This window comes from Drosophila gunungcola (assembly GCF_025200985.1).
Source record: "Drosophila gunungcola strain Sukarami chromosome X unlocalized genomic scaffold, Dgunungcola_SK_2 000043F, whole genome shotgun sequence".
Taxonomy (NCBI): Eukaryota; Metazoa; Arthropoda; class Insecta; order Diptera; family Drosophilidae; genus Drosophila; species Drosophila gunungcola.
Genome location: NW_026453191.1, coordinates 40,310 through 61,825, shown reverse-complemented (window position 1 = coordinate 61,825; position 21,516 = coordinate 40,310). Strand labels below are relative to the sequence as shown.

The 21,516-nt window shown below is 41.3% G+C and overlaps 3 protein-coding genes across 4 annotated transcripts; 1 reads left to right on the top strand and 2 right to left on the bottom strand.

Moving 5' to 3' along the window:
• Nucleotides 1–8,123: 8,123 nt before the first annotated feature.
• Nucleotides 8,124–9,855, bottom strand: LOC128260894 (zinc finger protein 510-like). The gene is made up of 2 exons (XM_052994209.1): nt 9,742–9,855; nt 8,124–9,683 (listed from the first exon to the last, which is right to left on the bottom strand). Coding segments are annotated over exons 1-2 (1,404 nt in total). The 5' UTR covers nt 9,744–9,855; the 3' UTR covers nt 8,124–8,281.
• Nucleotides 9,856–10,476: 621 nt separating this feature from the next.
• Nucleotides 10,477–17,501, top strand: LOC128260891 (basic proline-rich protein). Of its 2 annotated transcripts, none has more exons than XM_052994206.1 (3): nt 10,477–11,763; nt 12,502–12,942; nt 14,937–17,501. In XM_052994206.1, the coding sequence occupies exons 1-3, from the start codon at nt 11,143–11,145 to the stop codon at nt 15,459–15,461; spliced, it is 1,587 nt and encodes a 528-aa protein (XP_052850166.1). In that variant the 5' UTR covers nt 10,477–11,142; the 3' UTR covers nt 15,462–17,501. The 2 variants fall into 2 exon arrangements, with proteins under 2 accessions (XP_052850166.1, XP_052850165.1); XM_052994205.1 differs by having other exon boundaries at nt 12,502–13,045; nt 13,867–17,501.
• A 462-nt stretch (nt 17,502–17,963) lies between these two features.
• LOC128260892 (GPI transamidase component PIG-T) lies at nt 17,964–20,681 on the bottom strand. Its single transcript, XM_052994207.1, has 2 exons — nt 20,378–20,681; nt 17,964–19,800 (listed from the first exon to the last, which is right to left on the bottom strand). Exons 1-2 carry the CDS (start codon nt 20,556–20,558, stop codon nt 18,062–18,064), a joined length of 1,920 nt encoding a protein of 639 aa, XP_052850167.1. The 5' UTR covers nt 20,559–20,681; the 3' UTR covers nt 17,964–18,061.
• Nucleotides 20,682–21,516: the final 835 nt, after the last annotated feature.

Genomic DNA, 21,516 nt, shown 5'->3' with positions numbered 1-21,516 from the left:
CTTACTTATATATTACTCAATAGTGTTGTCCACTGTACTCCTGCACATCAATGTCAAACGGCCAAGATAAGCGTCGACAACAACAATAAAGAACCGAAGAAAACGCAGGAGACCGAATAGCCAAAAAAAAAAAAAAACAAAAAGGAAAAGTGGGGAAAAAATAGTAGCGACAGCGACAAGAAAACGGCGACGACTTTTGTGGGTGGGAAACGTTGTGAGTTGGGAGTTATTTTCATCAGATTGGAGGAGGATGGTTTTTGGCTTGTTGTCAGCCCTGCGAATTGCTGCCGCGCTCTTTGATAAATGATGATGCGTGCCACATGACTGGCCATATAAACGGACTCGGACTCCGGTTCGCCGGGAAGGAGCTGAAAAAACCGAAGACACTGGCAGACAAATAGGCTCGGGCCCAGGACAAAGCAGTTGAGTTGAACATTTGAACCGGGCTAACTGGCTGACTGACTTGGCTGGTATAGATTGACAGATGTACAATGGTTGGCCAGAAGAGAATGAAAAAGACAATGAAATGCTGGCGAACAACACATTTGCGGAACCACAAACAAATTGGCTGGCAATTGAGTCAAAATTAAGTTGCTGTTAAGTTAAATCTTAAATTAATATTTCATACACAACTTATTTATTAAATGATATGAGACAGTCATAGCCATAAAACTTCTCAAAACTGTATAATATTTAAATGGACAAATATTTATACTTAGTACTCTAGAAGTTTTGCCAGCCTAATTAATAATGCAATTAAAAGTGAACAACTTGAAAGAAAAATACTTTTAGTTTTAACCTAATTGAATATCGAATTTTTAAAGTTTGAATTTTAACAACTTAAATGTTGGGCATTTTGCCTTGGATTTGTAAATTGGCTCGACTTACTGGCTTGACTCAAAACAAAAACCAATTTCCATTGGCATAAATAAATAAAAATCAAATTAAATTAATTCCAACACAAAGTGGCATATCCTGGCAGATTTTCCTTTTCCTTTTGTTTTTTGCTTTTCTCTTCTTTTTTTTTTTTTTTGGCAACAAAGAGCCGCCAAGCAGCAACGTACATAAAAGGCAATAAAATTAAATCAAATCAAATGAAATGCGCATATGTATGGCGTTTTATGAGCTGCGCACCGCTTTTCCAAGCCGAAGACACCGAAAAAGGACGTGAGGAGTTGGTTAGGTTAGTTGGGTTAGGAGAAGCGAAAGGATTTAAGCGAAAACCACACAAAAAGGCAACTTGGATGGGGCTACCGCAACCTATCCCAATTTGAGCTGCTTTGGGTGCGTTTTCGTTTCTAGTTATACCCTTTTTTGGCGAAGACTATACAACTAACAATAACCCTTAAAAAGCTAAATTTATTATCATTGAAAACAGCGATTGTTTTTTAAAAATATAAATGCTTTTAGTTGTTAAATTGATTGTCATCAAAAAAAATACGCCTTTGGATTGTAAGTTTAAATATGTGATACATTTAATTTCTTATTTATTTGTCCGTGATTATTCTTAAGTAAGATTTATAGACAAACAAAAATATTATTCATTGCTATTAATGGATATTATAAACAAAATCGAATTTAAAATTATTTTTGTATACCTTTTTTATACTTTTTATATTAATCAATAGTCGGTTAATAATTTAATAAGGGCAAAGAAAATGTCGTTTATTTTTAACTTTGCTCATTTCCTGTGTTTTTGTTGGTTTCTTATTTTTGGCAATAAAATAAATCCGCCGCAAAGCCGCTGCGGGTAGATTGCTTGGTTGACCTCAACAAAAAAAAAAAAACAATTTAAAGGGAAAACTCGGAAAAGAGGCAGCAGCTGTTCAGATAGATGTTTCTGGGCATACATAACCATTTAGTTAGATGACAATAAGAGAGATCTGCTTCAGAAGTTCCTTGAGCTGACTGTGCATGGCTAATTCTGTTATTTCTGCCACTTTTCACCTTTAATGTGTCGGTCCTCATCGCAGGAGCCCCAGAGATATTTCCAGTGAGCATTCCAGTACAATGTGGCATCATTTCCGAGTGCCCATTTCCTGTGCAGATATTCGTCCACCCCCCGTTTTCTTCCCTCACACTGCGATCGAAATCTCAACCCATTTAGTGGTCGAAATATTAATACTTACTTAACAATAATACTGGGAAAAGAAGCAAGTCTTTTGGGAAATTGTTTTGGATGCCTCAGAATGTATAAGACAAAAATATTATTGGCAAATCATCAATTTATATTTTCTTGATAAAATCACAAGATATAAATAAAAAAAATATTTAGAAGTTTAGTGATGATTTTCAAATGTACCTATGTTGGTTCAAATTAAATTGGCAAGTATATATTCATATATATTTTGTATTGAAGAAACATACTAACATATTTATGTGTATATAGTTTTAAAATGTAATTGGTTCTAAGTTATTTTTCATTATCCGTATTACTTTTTTTAATTATTACATATGTATATGGATATTTTGTTTTAATGCAAGACTATGGTTGTTTGCTCAAGAGATTTTTACTATAATCCTTTTTCCGAGTGCACTATCTTCCCACTATTCGCTTCTATTTCCTAGAGTTTCTTTTTCTCTCTCCGGTTTTGTGGTCATTTCAAATTTTCATTTCATTTGCCATAAAAAGGAAATTGGTTTCGTATGCCAGTTGACATGGCCCTTTACCACTAGCTCAGGGATTCGAAGGGGGCAGTTAAACACATAACTGCAGCAAACAACATGCTGAAATACCTGACAAGGGAATGGAACTGCCACTGCCAACGGAAAATGGTTGGAAATGGAGGGGGAAAGGGGAAAATGGGGAAATGGAGGAAGGGAATATGGGAGGAGCGGAAGACATCAGCACAAAGCATAAATGCCAGGAGCTGTGTTTAAGCTCCTTCACCGCTATGTGGGGGAATTTTCGTGACAGATTTGACCAGGACAACATGCTGGAAAATGCGAAAAATGGGTGGGAGTGGAAGGGGGTGGGAATGCAGGAAAAAGGACGCCGGATTGTTTGCTTACTAGGGAGTTGAAGTCCCTAATTAATGAACTGCTTATGACACCGCTTGCTCACTTATTAATGAACTGCTTCAACAGAGTTGCCTGGACGTGTTTACGATGGGGATATTTTAGCACTTGCTTCGACGCTTAAAATCGAGCATTATTGTCAACCAAGTTGTTCAAGTACCCATTTTTTAAGTCCAGTAAGTCCTTAAAATATTCAAACTTTTAGGAGTACGCAGTTAATTTAGAGTTTATTTGAAAATATAATGGACAAACTTATGGGCTGTAAAGACAGTTTTTTTTTCTTTAAACCGAAGAAACATTTCAGTTTTCTTTTAGTTTAAAGTATCAAAATGTATAATAATTATAACGCTGTTTTATGGGGAAACATTTTTGAGCACTACACGTTAGACTTTGAAATGCAACCTTTTTAAAATTATTATTTTATATAAATATAAGTGTAAATAAACAGTCTAGTGGTGTGTCAATGACTTTGACTTTGAACTTTAAAAGTTCGTATAAAAAGGAAATATTTCTATTCTTCCTGAATAATTTTTATATTTTTACCAATACTAAGTTGCTGGGTTTCATTAAAATTAAATTTTTTTGGCATGTTTAGCACACCGCACACCGCTGCTAACAAAGTGCAACTAACTTGAAAAATTTGAATTAACTCTTTTTTCTCGCTTTGTTGTTTCCACTTTTTTTTTTTTGCACAAACAAATATTAAATTAACACTGGCACACGCGTGCTTACTGATTTGCCGCACAGAAATAAAGGCGAAAAAAGTGGAAAAAGTATTATACCAGAGCTCGCAGAAATTTTAGAGTTAAATTCAGGTCAGGGTTGCCAGGCGCCCGCGACGATGATGATGATGATGATGATGACGACGACGATGCTGATGATGATGATGGTGGCAATGATGCCAGAGCAGCCACAGAAGTAGTAGCAACAACAATGTGGCCAGACACACACACACACACACACACGCGCGCACGTGTAGAAAGTGAAAGAGAAAGCCCGGGAGAAAGGGAGAGCAATTTAGTTCAAAGGCATTTTCGAAGCGCACAAAAAGTGCAACCAAAAAAAAATGTGCAGTGGGTGGTCAACAAAAACCAAATAAGAAAAAAAACCAGAAAGAGCAACCAAATTAAAAAAAAAAATAATTAAATATGAATGAAGAACATTCAGCTTTTAGCTTGCATGTTTAATAATAAATTCCAGCCAAAGAGCCAACCAAAGGCAATTAAATATTTAAAGTCTCTTTAAATAAATCAGAGTGTTGTGTAACAGTTAACGAAATACATATCTTAACACAGAGCGAAACAAAGCTGACAGTTGAAAAAGTCAAAAACCTCCCACTTTTTTGTGCAGCTGATGACCTAATGATTTTTGACATATCAGTGTTAGCAAAACTTTTAACAATTTTATGGTTAAATTTAAAAATTAGCATTGGTATTATATTCCAAAAATTTGAAATAAAAAAATTAGTTGTACTTAAAATTCTGGCCACTGCGTTGGATTTATGGGGCCCTGAATTTGTAATTTTTATTTTAAAATATTTTTAACAAGAGTTTGTTTTATTATATTTATAATATTATTATGTGTCAATTAACGTTAGCAATAAACGTGCTTAAACAACAAAGAATGTAAGGAATACAGACAATCGAAATCGCAATTAAAACGTCAGCTTTTTTCATGTGTGAAATAATAATAATAATTGAAATGTTTAAATTTTTTTGTATCATAGATGAACTCAAAAAACCCATTGAAGCTTTAATTTTGTTCTCTATCGAATCAATGAGAAATTCAACACTTTAGTTGTAAAATAAATATACAATTATTTGCATATTTTCGTAGAGTTTGGTTTTTTTTTTATTTTTGCCATATCTCTGTCGGCTCATATTTGTCTGATGTCTGTCAACTGATGACCCCCTCTGCTGCTTTTATTTCTTTCATATTTGTGCATACACAGAAATAAAATTTTGCTAGGCAGCATTCACCTCTGTGGGACATTTCCATTATTTTCCATCATAATACTGATAAAACCATTTCCAATTATGTATGAAAATGTAAGATGGACTTATGTGTGTATTTACTTTAAGTTTAATTTACAAATTAAGTAAACTTGTAGCGCTAAGATATATTAAACAAAATATTATATCACATAACCTGTTTTTTTCCTATGCATCATACGCATTTTATATTACATTTTTTTTTTTACATTTGGTGGCGGGTTTTTGTTGCTTGCATTTTTGCATACTTTCTGGCAAGTCAACTTGAACAGATGTACTGTCAATGGCCCAAAGCAACACAACCAGCTCATATCTCAAAACCGCCTGCCACGCCCCCTCGCCTCCCTAAAGGATAGTGGAAGAAGAAGAAGAAGAAAAGCGGTAGCAGCTGCAGGGGAAAAATAAGAGTGAAAAACCCTTCAAAGCTTTTTGGCTGCTGTTTGTTTGAAGTTTTTTCGTTTTATTTATTTTTTTTTCTACGCCTTTTAAGTGGCAACTACTTTGCACCTCTCTCGGTGGTTCACACGCACACATGCCACGCCCCCCTACCAGCCGCCTACCTGCCACCGCCCATCACCCACCAACGCCCATTCATGTCTGACTGTCTGTGGTGCCATCTCGTTCTAGTCAAGTGTTTTGGCCTTGAGTCGGTAACCTTTTTTTCGTATATATATATATATATATATATATATATATATATATATATATATTTTGTTATATTTTTTTTATTTTGCACCTTGGCACACATGTTACACCTAAGAGAGGCCACAAAACACCATCTGCCCTTTTGCACAGCACACACACTGCGTATACGCAATTTATATAATCAAAGCCATTGGGGGGCGCGCACAAAAATGCATAAAAATTAAAATAAATAAATAACGTTGGAGAAATTCACGAGAGTTGCGGGCGAAAAGTTAAAGCGAAAGCAAAATAAATGTATGCAATTATTATAACATGGGGCGTTTTTAATATTTCCTAGTTTTAAAACTCAATTTGAAAACTTTATGTACATAAATATAAAATAACATAAATAACATAATTCAAGCTAAGCTAATTTTTAGAGCAGAAAACAATGAAAAAACAAAAAAATAAGGTGAAGAAAATTTATCCGATTATCATGACGACCCGCATTCTGCAATTATTTGCTAACTTTATGTACACATTTTATGCCTGAGAAGAAGCTTTATAAACACCTGTGTTAGATATAAAACATAAAGAACCAAATTTAAGCTAAGCCAATTTTTAGAGCAGAAAACAATTGGATAATGCGATGCTGTGAAAGAGTATGAAACATAAAAATAAATAAATAAATAAATAAGGTGAAGAAAATTTATCCGACTCTCATGACGACCCGCATTTTGCAATTATTTGCAAGCCGAATTGCAAACAAATTTACATAAATTATGGTGAAGGGGGAGGCGGAGGCGGAAGGGCCAACGATTTATGGAATAAAATTTAATTTTGCGGCTTTTTAATAAACAGAAATCAAATGCAGGGCAACATTGTGTACAACTTATGATTTATAAAGCCCGCACATAATATTTGCGACCCCTTTATATTTCATCTTAACCCCTTAGCTTTTCTTAACTATATAGTAGGGAGTTTTAATATATGTATTTTGAAAATTTATTTTTGGCTTAATATATATAAAAATTTAGAATATTAGAAGCTAAAAAGTATGCTACAAAGAAACAACAAATTTAAACTTTTAAGATTTTGCCAGCACCAATGGAAAAATAAAAATGTAATGATTTAAAGTTTACAAAACTAATGGCATTGTCGCGATAAAAAAATAGAATATAATGTTAAAGAAATACCCATTTGTCAAGCGGGCAGGCAGCGGGTTAATGTGCGTGTGGGGTGGGTCTGCAAAATGTGTGCGATGGGGTTAAAAGGGGTTAAAGGGGCCGGGGAAATGGGGGCTGCGGTGGCACCCAAATTGATGCATGTGCAGCAGCACGTTCCGGCAATGCCACTAAATCCCCTCTAGGACAACAGGCGACAGACGAAAGCCACAAAAAGGGGCGTGGCTTCGGATGGGAGGGTGTGGGGGTTTGGGTTTGGGTTTATTTGAAAAAGCAGCATCGATATGTTATTTGCATGTGTCCAAAATGGGGAGTTTCTGGGTTGCGGGGTCTGCTCGCAACCCAAGCAAATCCCGTGGCAACTTTTTGCCACGCGAGAACTTTCTCAGGCAAGTTTATGCATGAATAAAGTGAAAAGCTGCAGGCAAACACATGCAGAGGAAAAAAAATATAACAAAAAAATAATGGAAATATCGGATGATTTAAAATCGTTAAAACATGAGTTTAAATGTTGTTTATATTTATGCATGCCTATAGGAATCAGTATACTGATCAACATTTTATCGTAGTATTTCCTAAATAAATTGCATTATTCCCAAAAACATAGTTGTTGCGGAAATCATACAACAAATTCATGGACACAGATCATGATTACTCAAGTTTCTTAAATTATGTTTGTACATCCCTGGACATCAGTAATAAAATCAATAAAAAACGCTTTAGGGCATTTTCCATAACATCCATATCATCAACATTATTAGTTTTACAAATCTTTTATTTTTACTGATATTATGCAATATATTTTGTCTTGAAACTTTTCTGAATATTCTTTAAAAGTGTTATGGTTTTTCTCCAGTGTATGCACTCAAACTCATTCACTTATGCACACGCAGAAACAGTTGCCACAGCGAAATAACAGAAAAAAGTCATTTCGTGTTCTACTCACATGCGCATAATCCGACGAAAAGTTGCATTTTATTTAGTGCAGACAAGACATGGCAACATATGTTGGCCCACTTCAAACTCACATTAGGCTATAGACCAGAATCTGTGGGGTTTCTTGTAATTACCGCTTATAGCAACATAAACAGTTCAGCAAACTTTAAAAATTGGGTTAAAAGAATCAAGATTTATTAGTTCACCAAGCGTTTGATTTTAATTAAACATACAATATCAAATTGTAATTAAGCAAGAAATGATTTTAAAATTTTGTACATAACTAAATAAATTGCTAAAATTATATTGTTACCATAAAAATAAACTTCTAATATACACTAATATACACTTTCTTATTACTATAAACTAAATAAAATATAGCCAAATATTATTTTTAAATTTTGTCCAAAACAAATAAAAATGTTAAAATAATAATGAAATCATACAAATAATTTTCTTGTACACATTTTTTCTTTTGCCTAGGATGTGTGATCACTGGATAACTGATCACATCTTAAGGATAAAAGATCATTTGTGAGTTCGCTGCGTATGACGCTTAAGAGAATATTCGGATCCAAATGTAGTTGAGCATATGGAACACTTGAAAGTGCTGCATCCAGTGTGTGTTCGCATGTGCCCCTCAAAACTTGCCTTCCAAAGAAACACCCGCGGACATAGGTTGCACTTGAATGGTTTATCGCCTATGTGAATTCGGTTGTGTACGTTTCGCACAGACTGTGTGGCAAAAGATTTGGGGCATTTGGAGCACTTGAATGGTTTTTCGCCCGAGTAATTACGAATGTGCGACTGAAGATCATAGTCTTTTGTGAAAGTCTTTGGACAGTGGGTGCATTTGAAGGGTCGAACGCCAGTGTATGTCTGAATATGCCGCTGAAGACAGGTTTTGCGGCGATAACTTTTCGAGCAATGGGTGCACTTAAAAGGCCTTTCGCCGGTGTGAATGGAGTTGTGTTCTTTGAGATACTTGGCCGATTTGAATCGCTTCGGGCAGTGGGGACATTGAAAGGGTTTGTCCTGCGAGTGAACTATGATGTGTTCTTTGAGAGCGAACAAGCGATGATAGCTTTTCGGGCAATGAGGACACTTGTGCTTGCGAGGGGCTTCTTCGTGCTCATTATTATCCTGGACATCATCCTCGACGTCTCCAGTCTTTACTGCGTAATCGTACTGATCGTCTTCCTCCTCTGAAAGGTCTTCTTCAACTGGCTCGTTTTTCACCTGAAATAGGTCATCTTCTGCATCCCCTTCTTCAGACAAATCCTCTTCGAAGTTTTCCATCTTCACTTGGCATTGCAACTGGTGACCTTCTAAAGACCCTTTCTCTGGCAAATCTTCTATATTCACATTGGATTGAAACTGATTATCGTTTGAAGACTCTTCTTCTTCGGGGTCCATATTTTCTTGGCCTTGGAGGACATCATCTTTTGAAGACCCATCTTCTGGCAAATCCTCTTTAGGGTTTTCTATCTTAACTTGACTTTGGAACCGATTTTTTTTAAAATAATTTTCTCCTGTCAAATCTTCTCCGGTATCTTTTATGCTCACTGGGAACTTAAATTGTGGGATTTCCGTTTCCTCGGCATTATCCGAATTATGCAATATGTTGCTGTCTTCTTTCCCTAGTAAATCGACATCTATTTTGAATTGGCCGTTATCCTCTTGCTTTTTAAATTGCTTGTAAAACTGGTAACTCCTCTCGTACTTTTTGATTATCCTAAAGGCACTTGTTGTTTCTTTTAGACAGGGTTTACAGATGGTTTCGGGTAGGGAATCCCCTACAGAAACCGGGTATCCAGTACATTGAGATATCAAATCAGAAATTATAATGCCCAAGTCTGGGGAAACATCGAATATGTTGACCATGATTTCGAAACTTCCCATGCAAGCTCGACATGTTTGCAGCATTGCCCTTGAATAAAAGCATTAAAATGAATGTTTTTCACTGATTATTAAATATATATACTTACATCTTTCTATTAAATCATTTTATGGGACAAAACAAACGCATTTGTTTACTATAGTATTGCACTAGTCACCCTGTTGAACCCCCGCAACCAGTGCTGCCAACTCTTGCTGAGAAAATAGCTTATAAATAGTAATAATAGCTGAAAACGTACATATGCCAATCACATTTCCCTTCTAATATGTTTTTATATAAAAATTTTTTGTTAATAATTATCGTAACAATATGTTGGATTCTTTTCATTTTAAAAGCCCACTGCTAGCAAAGCAAGGTTAAATATATAGCCAAACATGTAGGGCTAAAAGTTCAAGCAAAACTAGAGGGTCAAAATTTTGTTAAAGTCTTCAGAAAATGTATATAACAGATTTTAGTTATAAAATCATGAACTGTGTAACAAATCATTAGTAAGTCAGTTAAATACTCAGAACAATAGCCAGATCTGTAGAGAAAAAAAAAAACGTCGATGATCACTGCAAATCATCATTATAACCGTTTTTTTTTTTGGATATCGACTACGCCGATTATTTGAGAGGGATAAACATCGAAAGTCTTTGCCAAACATCGATAGGACCGATATTATGAAAACACCGATGACATCGATGTTGTGGGCTTGTGTTTTGCAGTGAAATGTTAGCTAAACGTCGAACAAACAGCGAATGTAAGCGAAACGTCGAACTACCAGAGAAGACGGGTAAGCATCGATAGGACCGATATTTCGAAAACATCGATGACACCGATGTGGGCATCGATGTCCCCCCATCTCTACAAGAGTCGACGATAAAAACAAAAAAAGCCCGTGTAAAAGTGTCCGAAACCGTGCGTAGCGTCAAACAAATCGTAACTCGGGCAGCAAACTCAAGCGCAGCACTATTAAGGGTCGCGTGTGCAGATGCGATTAAATTGTCGGTAATCGCAAAATCAGCAAAAAAAGGATTTTTTAAAAAACGTTCGCCCTTAACGCATTTCGTTTCGTTCACACACACCAGCACCGATGACATCGATGTTTCCCACCTCTAGCGTCGTTCCGTTCCTTGCAATTTGCGAAAAAGTGTCGAAAAATTGAGGAAAAATATGCTTTCTCCGAGTGCCAACTTTTGAGGGTATAGAACTGATCGATATAGCAGTGACTTGTCCGCATAGCCGGCGTTTTTTCCATTGGCCGCAACAGGAAAACTGCTCGTTTTCTTTTCTCCCGTGTACGTGTGTGTGCGTGCCGTTTGTCGTGTGCCCCTGTCCGTGTGCGTGTGTGTGAGTGTGCTGGTGTGAGAGCGCGTGTGTGTGTATGTGAAGAAAACGCCGCACACTGCGAAAATTTTCCTTTCCCCAACGGTCTAATATAACCGCTAAAATTGTGGAAAAACAGGAGAAAACCCCTAAGCGGAAGAAGAAGACTGCAGCCAGTAAAATGTCTGCAGTTTATTCGCCGCAACCGCCGCAGCAGCAGCCGCAACAGCAGCAACTGCAGCAGCAGCAGCAGTTGCAGCAGCCTCCCCCGCCACAGCAACAACAACAGCAGCAGCAGCAGCAACAACAGCCGCCCCCTAATTCCGCCCCCAATCAACAGCCGCCAGGATCTGGAGTTGGTCCTGGCGGAGGGGGAGGAGGAGGAGGAGGCGGCGTAGGTGTAGGCGGCATTCTGCCCATGGGAATGCAACAACAGCAGCAACAGCAACAACAACGACCACCCATGGGCGTACCAGGATCACCGGGGAGCATCATCTCGGGCGGCGGCGGAGGAGGCGGAATCGGTGGCGGGCTAATGGTCACCCCACCATCCACACCACGCGGTGGCCAATCTAATCTTCAAGGAGGCGGCGGCGGAGGAGGAGGCGTTCCGCCGCAAGTCAACTCCGCGCAGATACAAAAGATGCTCGACGAGAATTGCGGGCTCATCCAAACGATCCAGGACTTCCAGAGCATGGGCAAGGCGCAGGAGTGCATGTCCTACCATGTCGCCCTGCATCGCAATCTGGTCTACCTCGCCCAACTGGCCGATCCCGCCATGAACATCTCACAAATACTGCCGGTGGGTGAACCCTAAATAGCTATAGTCTATAGGACTATAGTCCTAAGAAAATTATATGTTAGTTTCACATCATCTGTTTAAAGCCATTTAAAGTTGTATTAATTACTAAATTGAATTATAACTAAAGTTTAGTAGACCGTATTGATACCTCATAAAAAATGTTCTAAAAGAATTACACCTTATAAAACCTATACACCTAAAATGATCAATTAGTCATATCAACTGTTTTACAAGCTGTACTATTTTATAATTGTTTTTACACTTAAAAGTTTAAAGGACATTTAAAAAGCTGTAGCGATAAATAGGATGCAAACTTCCACAAATACGAAATAGTTATAATCTTAGGATTAGCTTTGCTGCATAGAATTTATGTACAGCTGTTTCATTATGCTAAACTATTTGAAATTATTCATTTGCCTTATTTTATTTGGAAAGGTTTGGAACAATGTGAATACTAAAACAATTGTAAAATAAATTAAGCCAAAATTAACTTTAAAAATAGCCATTTTCAAAGTATCTTTTTTTTTTTGTATTATTAAACTGACCAGGATTGGCCCAAATATGATCAGGACATTTTTTTTTTCATTATTATCAAAATAAAAACACTATATTCAACTTCTTATTCATCTAGTTAATTTCAATTTATTTTTTTTAATGTTATTTATTGGATAACAAATAAAAATGTATGAATATGTTATCCTTTTTGGGCGTCTATTAATGCAACCTATTTTCCCGCAGCCGCCGCACATCCTCCAAACGCAGGCGATGCAGCAGGGCGGCCAGCAGACGCCGCAAACTGGACCGCACGGGATGCTGGGCGGTCCGCCCCAGCAGCAGCAGGTGGGCCAGGGTCCGGTGCCGGGTCAACCGGGCCAGGGTCCGCCCCAGATGGGCATGCAGCAGCACGTCGGCGGCGATCCCCAGGGACCGCCTGTCCAAATGCCGCCCTACGGCGCCCAGCAGCAACAGCAGCCGCAGCCACATCCCGGCCTTGGGCCGCCGGGCGCCCAACAGCAATCTCAGCAGCAGCAGCAACAACAACAACAACAACAACAGCAGGCGGCAGCGGCTGCAGCAGCGGCGGCAGCGGCCGTGGCCGCCGGCCAACAACAACAACAAGGTGGACCGCAGGTCAGCCAAGCGGGTCCGCAGTCCCAGCAGCAACAGCAGCAGCATCCCGTCTACCGCAACGCCCAGGGCCAGGGTCAACCGGGTCCTGGCCAGGGACCTGGTCAAAATCAGGGACCGGGTCAGTCCGTCATCAATCCGAACGCAGCGCCCAGTAAGTGTAATGTAACCAAGCAAGATGTAGCCCAGGAAGAAGTAGTCAAGCAAGACGTATGCAAGCAAGATAAAACCAAGCAAGATGTAACCATGCAAGATGTTACCATGCAAGATTTAGCCAGGCTGGATGTAACCATGCAAGATGTTACCATGCTAGATGTAGCCATGCTAGATGTAACCAATCAAGATGAAGTTAACAACATGCAAGTTGGAGAGTCGTGGAGCGACTATTTCTTGAGGGAATTTGGACCGGACACTTTGAAGTTTTTTGAATAATCCGCCGTTATCTCGTTTGTTTTTCAAACTCTTTGTTAATTATAACAAATCAATGTATTTTGTTTCAACACACTTTAGAGAAATGGAGTCCATGGTGTGGATGGACTATTTGTTGAACGAATTCGACCCGATTGCACTGAAGTTTAATGTAAAATCCCTGTGATATTGTTGATTTATTGAATGTGTTGAAAGCCATTTTATAAATATAAAAATCAATATAATTCATTTGAAAATAATATTTAGACATAGACAAATATTAAATCTCTTAAAAATTTGTAGTATAGAAAACATCCTGTATTAAAAAATAATTAGTGAACAGGTTCCAAATACTAATTTGGCTGACGTGGTAAAAGACAAGTATAAATGCAAAAATAATTCATGCTTAATTCCTACGAAAAAAGGTGTCCTATGGCTCGGTGTAATTTGTTAAGACAATTTTAGCTTTTTGAAAACTAAACAACTGTTTCTTAATAAGTTTTTGTTTAGTTTTCAAGAACCTGTGTCCCTTAATCAATCTAATTTTGCCCAACTTCCGCCTTGCAGATCAACAGCGTCCCAACAATGGACCCCTGCCCGGACCCCAGAACCCGCAGCAGCCGCAGCCCGGGGGCCAACAGCCGCCCAACCAGCAGCAGCAGGGCGGTCCCGGCGGCCCGGGCCCACAGCCGGGTGCCGGAGGACCCGGTGTCCCGCCGCCACAGAGCCCGTACCGTGTCAGCTACCAGCAGCAGCAGCAGCAGCATGGCCACTATCCGGGCTATCCGCCACAGCCGCAGACGCAGTACCAGCCGCAGGGCGCCTATCCCTACGGCCCGCCCACTCAGGGCTATGGTCCACCGCCTCCAGGGCCCCCGAATGCAGCCCAGGGTGGCTACCATCACGGTCCAGCTGGAGCGGCGGCCGGAGCCAGCGGTCATGGCTACCAGCCAAATGCCGGAGCCGGTCAGGGACCGCCGCCCGGTGCCTATCCACCGCCACCGGGTAGCCAGCAGGTTCCCCCTGTGCCGGGACAACAGCAGCCGCCGCCGGGACCACCGCCACCGGGTCAGATGTACGGTCCACCGCCCACTGGCGGCCAGCAACCGCCGCCGGGTCCGCCGCAGAGTCAGTACGGGCCGCCGCCGCCACAGAACTCCGCCGGAGGACCGCCCCCCATGGGCTATGCGGGCTATCCGCCCAATCCCGGCCAGTATGGTCAGGCGGGAGCGGGCGGAGGACCGCCGCCCGGTGGCTATGGCCCACCGCCGCCGCCCACGAGCAGCGGCCAGAGTCCCTACCAGGCCTATCAGCAGCAGCAGCAGCAGGCGGCCGGAGGCGGAGGAGCGGGTGCACCACCGGGCAGCAGCTACCCGGGTGGACCGCCCACCAGCGGAGCAGCTCCACCACCGCCGCCGGGCGGAGCCTACAGCACCACGGCGCCCAGCCAGACGCCACCGCCACAAGGAGGCGTGGGCGGAGCAGGCGCTGGCAACACCAATCCCAATGGACCCAACGCACAGCAGCAGCAATCGACGCCGCCGCCCCAGGGAGGAGCTGGTGGTGGAGCAGGGCCCAGCGGACCCGGCGGAGCTGGCCAGCAGTATGCCACCGGACCGCAGCAGCAGCAGCAACAGCCACCTGGCGTGGTGGTTTCCGGAGTGGCTCCACTGCCCACGCAAGTCCAGCCCACATACTCGACTCCGGGCAACTACAATCAGCAGCCCGGTGCTCCGCCGCCGCCCAATCAGCAGCAGCAGCAGCAACAACAGCAGCAGCAGCAACAGGCACCGCCGTCCGCTGGAGGATCCGCTGGCGTGGGAGGAGGAGCACCCAATGCCCAGGGCAGCCAGCAACCGCCTCCGAATGGAGCCACGCCGCCGATGCCGCCGAATCAATACCAACCGGCGCCGGGGGCACCACAAGGTCCGTACGGAGGACCGCCACCACCACAAGCCTACGGGCCGCCGCCGCCGGGTAGCGCCTATCCCGGCCACGCCTACCATCAACCGCCCCAGGCCGGCGGCTATGCACAATATCCGCCCACGCAGGGCTATCAGGGCTACCGGCCCGCCGGGGCACAGATGCCGCCGCCGGGAGCACCGCAAGGGCCACCACCCACCGGCGCATACGGTTACTACGGCCAACAGCCGCCTCAATGAGGAAGGGACAGCCTATTGCCGCCGCTGCCGCCTGGCTGTCTCCACAACAAGTAGTTCTCAGGCCGAAGCTGGACCGGATTCACAGGCTTGCCATTGACAACAAGGATATCCAGTTGGAGGAGGATGTGCAGCGGGGTAATAGCATAACTAGACGACGACGACGAAGAGGATGAGGAGGAGGAGCGGGCAATGGATGGACGAAAAAGATTGAGATATACTAGGCATATGACTAAGAATTGTATCAGAGCATAGAGCAGGAGGAGGACTACGATTAGAGCTAAGTGTACGAACCGGAAAAGCTGAAGTAGGAGTAGGTTTACGAATAGGAGAAAGAGAGGAGCATAAGCTTAAGCATAAGACTTAAAGTAGAAGAAAGAACGGCACAAAACGATTAGACGAAGATTTGAGGATACAAAATTCGGGGTTCCCAAATAGAAGCCACAACCATTTCCTCGAATTTTGGTTAAGCTCACAACTTAATACAAAACTGGAATAGGTAGTAGAAGCATACAAGAAATCGAACCGAAACCGTAGATTGTAAAACAAGAAGAGCACGAAGTGTGTAGTGCGTCTTGAGAAAAGCGATTTAGGATTAAGTAAGCAGAGTCAGTGCGCAAGCGAACAAGAAACCGTGTCCTAGGCCCAAAAACCAGACAAATTAGGTGGGTCGATTTCTAGGGAAGACAGAACAAAAAAAAAATGTTCGGGTTCGGTCATGAAAGTCTCAGTTTCCATGTATTGTAAAGCGCTTTAAGCGAATCCGAAACAAAACTTAAGGAAACCCCAAATTGTAGACAGTTTTTATAATTTTTTTAACTTTTTATTCCGTCATATGATATATATTTATAATCAGACCACGGCACTTTTAGATTTGTAATTGGCTGTGTAGTCTCTTTATCTTAAATACCTTAAGGGTTTTCCTAGAATTACCCATGTTTCTATTACTTATAATGGTCCATTTTTTTTTGCAACTTTTACTTATCCATAGCAATCGACCCATCCAAGTTTATATAATTAGTTCTCTCTCTTAAGTAGGTTCCGCTCCTCTTTAAAAAACGATAATTCTAAACGATTTATACATATATATATAGTTATACTTAAGTGTATGGAACAGGACGATGAAGCAGCAAAATAGTGCATGTTTAAGCATAAATAATCCCCTAACTATTTAAAGTATTTTTTTTTTTTTGTGTTCTTGTAGATGTCTGTTTTTGAAGTTCATGCATTTTTTGTGTAGCAATTTTACATTTTAATTATCCTCGGTCCCCGTTTTCTTCCAATAGTTTTTTTGAAGTGAAATATTGTAATTTGTAAAATCCACATATATTTATACGATAAGCTTAAATTTACTATTTAAAGTAAAGCTAAAAACTATAAATAGCAAGCGAAAATCATGAATAAACCTAACATTTAAAATAATTCAAGAAGCACAAAATAATATTCTATGAAGAAAAGCTTGGGAAATGTTGGAAATCATTGGAAATTTGACCAAGAGGATAACGAGCAGAGTACAGTGAGCACTCTCTATACACATAAAAAGCAATGTCAATAATTCTAAAAAATCCTTGAATAATTATAATTATTTCGGAACTATTTGACATGAAAACTGAAAAACTTATTAGTAGGCACTGTTAATAATTATTAAAATTCTTTGCTTGCGCTGTAGAGTTCCAAATTGATATCTAAATTATTTATTAAATAAAGAAATTATTTAAGGTTAGCTAAAATGTAACCCTAAGAGAAGGAAATTATTTTGGAAACCGTTTTTGGGAGCTTCCTAGCAATGTAAAATTTAAATATATATTTCCTCAAGTTCCACTAGGCATACGATCTTTCTCGCTCTAAATGAGAGCTTGGCTATTTCTGCGCTGCTCTAATCCGATCTGATATAATCTGATTCGATATACCGTACCGATTACTTCATGATCCACATCGAGAAAACATTTAGATATATGTATATCAAATAGCATTTAGAAATTTCTATTTTCGAAATGCAAAATAAAAAATAAAAAACATTGAAAAAGTTATAAAATCAAATAATGTGTTTTCATTTACCTCTTAGCTTTATTTAAATTGGAATTCAGTTTGAAAGTTTACATATTGTAAAAATTCTATTAATTTACTTTACAGATTTATAGAAGAATGTATGATAAATCATATCAATTTAAACCAAACACAAATGTTTCGGGTTTTTTTTTTAAATTATATTTATAGCTTTTTTATGTATTTACCTTATTACCTCACACTTTTATTTTTGGGTTTTTTTTCAGCTTGGAGTAATATAAAAATGTATCATTTAATTTATTGAGTGTCAGATCATCTTATTTTGATGATTTCCGGAGACTTTCGGATTTTGTTTCGGGTCTTTGGTCTTATAAAAGTTTTCGAAGATTCAAAAATCAGTTAAAAAATATAAACGAAACTTAAAATACTGTTTGCATATACCCCCGAATAATGCATATAGTCCCTTTGATTGTTTCCAAATCTCGAGAGTTTTACGAATACTTTCTGTAATTTATTTTATTGGAATTAAAAAGGTTTTTTTTTTTTCGGTGGGAGCTTATCACGACTCCCGTGGCTGCTGTTGTGTTTTTCACCTCCTAGTCCTGCTCCTCCTCCTCCTCGTCGAGATCTTCCAGCAGCGGCTGGTCACCACCCGCTCTTGATGTGGTTGCTCTCGACGAACTCGATCCCAATCCCGATGCTAGGGCTGCGTTTAAGGCCACTTCTTCTGCAGCTTCTGGCGGTACTGCTGCTGCCTGATCGCCTGCCTTGCCGCGTCGAAAGATCTTGTTCAGGATCTTCTTGATGAAGTTCTTGGGCGCCGACGCCTGACGACCCACAATGATCATCTTGGTGGCCACACTGTGGATGGGTCCGAAGGCCAGGGCCACCACCGTGCAGGCCAGACAGATCACATTGTACGGCATGCTGAAGTCGGGCGTGGGCAGCGACACAATCAGCGCCTCCGTGTGCAGGCTCAACACATAGCTGGGTCGCGTGGCATTGAACGAGTGCTCGAAGAGATGCCCCTCCGGCGGCAGAGCGGTGTAGTTGCGGCCCATCGGCAGTTGGCTGGACACGATGGCCGCGCCAATGTAGTGGCCGTGATTCGCATCCGGCGGATACTCCAGCCACTTGAGCAGCAGATAATCGACATCGATGGTGATCAGCGCGGAGGTCTGGCCGGGCAGCATGAAGCCGATCTCCAGGTGGGAGGGCAACTCCCGCTGCTTGCCGGGCGTGTAGTGGAGCAGCTTGAAGGGCAGCCGCTGGCGACCGTACTCATTCACCCGTTGCGGTTTCCTTCGGATGGAGAGGGTGTGCAGGTAGGCGTGCACATACCACGGCACCATCTCCTGCACCATAATGGGCAGGGCATCGTAGTGGGAATTGGTCACCTCGGTGACGATCCTGCCCCGCTCCTGGCCATGCCCCAGAAGATATCGATGGACCGTGACGGGCGGCAGCGAGGGCCTGGCCAGATTGCGCCGGCGATTCTCGCTCTTCGGCGACAACCAGGCCACATTGAACAGCCGTTCGCCGGCATCCCTGAACTGTTCGTGCATGTCGTAGACGGAGTAGATCACACTATGGCCACCGCGGGTGCTACGCACATCCTCTTGCGTGGGCGGCGGCACCAGTTGGAAGCGCTCGCCCTGCTCGTTGCGCTGCACATAGATCTTGGAGCTCGCGGCCAGCTCACAGAAGCCATTCAGTCCCATGCCGAAAAGGCGGCGCAGCGAGAAGTCATTGTTGCTCAGCTCGAACAGGCGCAGATCGTAGACCAAATTGGCGGTCTGTGTCAGCTCCACGATGCAGTTGTCCTCGTCGTGGTCCTCGCACAGCACCCGCACCTTCAGGCCCAGCGAATGGTACTTGGTGTTGTGCACATGGCCCGAATTGAGGAGCGATGCAAAGCCGGAGGCACTGCCGCAGGGCAGTAGCTTCTTCCACGGCGTCAGGTTCTCCGTGCACACGATCTCGCGCGGCAGCGTCGAGTATCGCACGAATCTCTGGCCATTGGCGGGCATGAACTGTGGACGGATCAAGTGCCGCGGCGCAATACTGTTCGTATTGTCAACGAAATTCAAGGAGGCACAGAGAACGCCGGAGAACACGTTGGCCAGCTCCTTCCACTGGCGGTCCACCTCGCCATTGGTCAGATTGCGGCCGCTGAACCACGCCCACATCTCCGCCCCGCTGGTGGCCTCCACAATGGGGTAGCCCCACGTCTCGTAGCGCCACAGTCCCTGGGTCAGCCCAATGTGCAGCTCCTTCACGGCAAACTGCTGCAGCAGCTCCGCAATCACACGAGGCGTCAATTGGGTGTGGTAAACTGAAAGAGCAAACGGGGATGGGTTTTAAAATCAACATATGAGAAGGCAGTGGATTATATACTATATCATTATGTTTCAAGTTCCCTTAAATGGGGTTAGTAAACTGAAAAAAAAAGAAAGTTGATTTTAAATCAACATAGAAGAAGGCAATGGATAACGAACTATATCATTATTTAAACATTATGATAAAGTTCGTTATCCACTTCGGATAAATAAATATGGTAAACTGAAAGGTCAGATGGAATACATACATATGTAGGTTTCAAGATCAACTCATATTAGTTTGTAATGTTTAAAGTCCAAGTAAACATTAAGTAAAAACATATTAGTGTAAGAATTAATCAAAAGTATGCCTCCTTTAAACAAAGTAATATTAATTAAGGGTGGCCAATAAAATAAAAACCAAATATTGGGTCAGATCTCAAGACATTTAACCGTTAGAATGGGGGAGGGGGTACAAGGATCGATGTTTCAAATAGTTCACTGTAGCGAGCGTAAACTGTATTTTAGGGCTTCGTAATCACCGGTTGGTAACCCCCGCCCTCTGGAATGGATTGGAACACTAGGGGCACTCACGATTATCCTTTTCCCCGTAATGCCAGCGGGTGGTGAACTGGAAATAGGTGTTGACATGGTCACCGGATAGTGGGCGAACCACCAGTTCCTCGTGGAATCGTTCGTCATCCTTTCCCAGCGAAGAACACGAACCGGCATTAAAGGCGACCAGCAACAACAAGACAAGCGCCTCCGGAAACATCCTGGTCCATCTGCAGTTCCAAATCCTTTCGCCGATGTCTGGGGCACCCGTTTAATATACAAATTGTTTTTAATTGTTATTTGTATTTTTATTAAAAACAAGGACGGACCGTATCACGTCTGTTAAAAAATACCAAAGAACCCCTAAAAATATACTAAAATTACTATTGTTAGGCTAGAAATGTACGGCAAAAATTAAATATCCTGAGAGTGGGTAATAGATAACCCAATGATATAGATTCAAATAAAATATATTTTGCAACAACTTTTTAGAACATCTTTGTTAGTTCAACATAACTTTCCCATCATGCTCATGGCCAGCTAGTTCCCCAAATTTAAGCAAACACCCAAGATTAAATCTTGGCAAATAATGATTTTTAAAACCTATTTTTACTTACCTTTTTTTAATGCAGGTGTTTTTTTTAGCTAATTACAAAAATCTGTTATAATATTTATCGGAAATACAAGGCTGTAAAAAAGGTAGAGATAACATTAAGTTGTTTGAAATTGTTAAAAATGTAGTAGGCCTTGAGAAGTGTCCAGTCTAAGGAAATGCAAAATTTTTAAAACTTTAGTAGACCTTGACAAGTGTTCTGTCAAAGCGAATGACTGTGTGTTTTCAGTCGATTTTTTCATCTTGTCGGAAAGGAATCAACTAACAGCAGCAGAAACAAACCTGGCGAAAAAAAACTTATAGAAGATTTGCATTGGAGCCGTAGTGATCAAAAATAGGATTGTGATTTATATAAGCCAATACCACAACGATTTTGGAGGCACTAAGTGAAATCAAGAAATCTGGTCGTCCAGAGCTTCAAAAGTAAGTACGTTAAGGTATTTAATAGATATTAAATCTGGCAGCAAATTAAAGAGGTTCCTAGTGGTAATTACGAATTAAATTATTTAAAATTAAAGAAGGGTATTATTTCATGGTTTTAGTCCTTGTCAAATCTTAGGGTTTT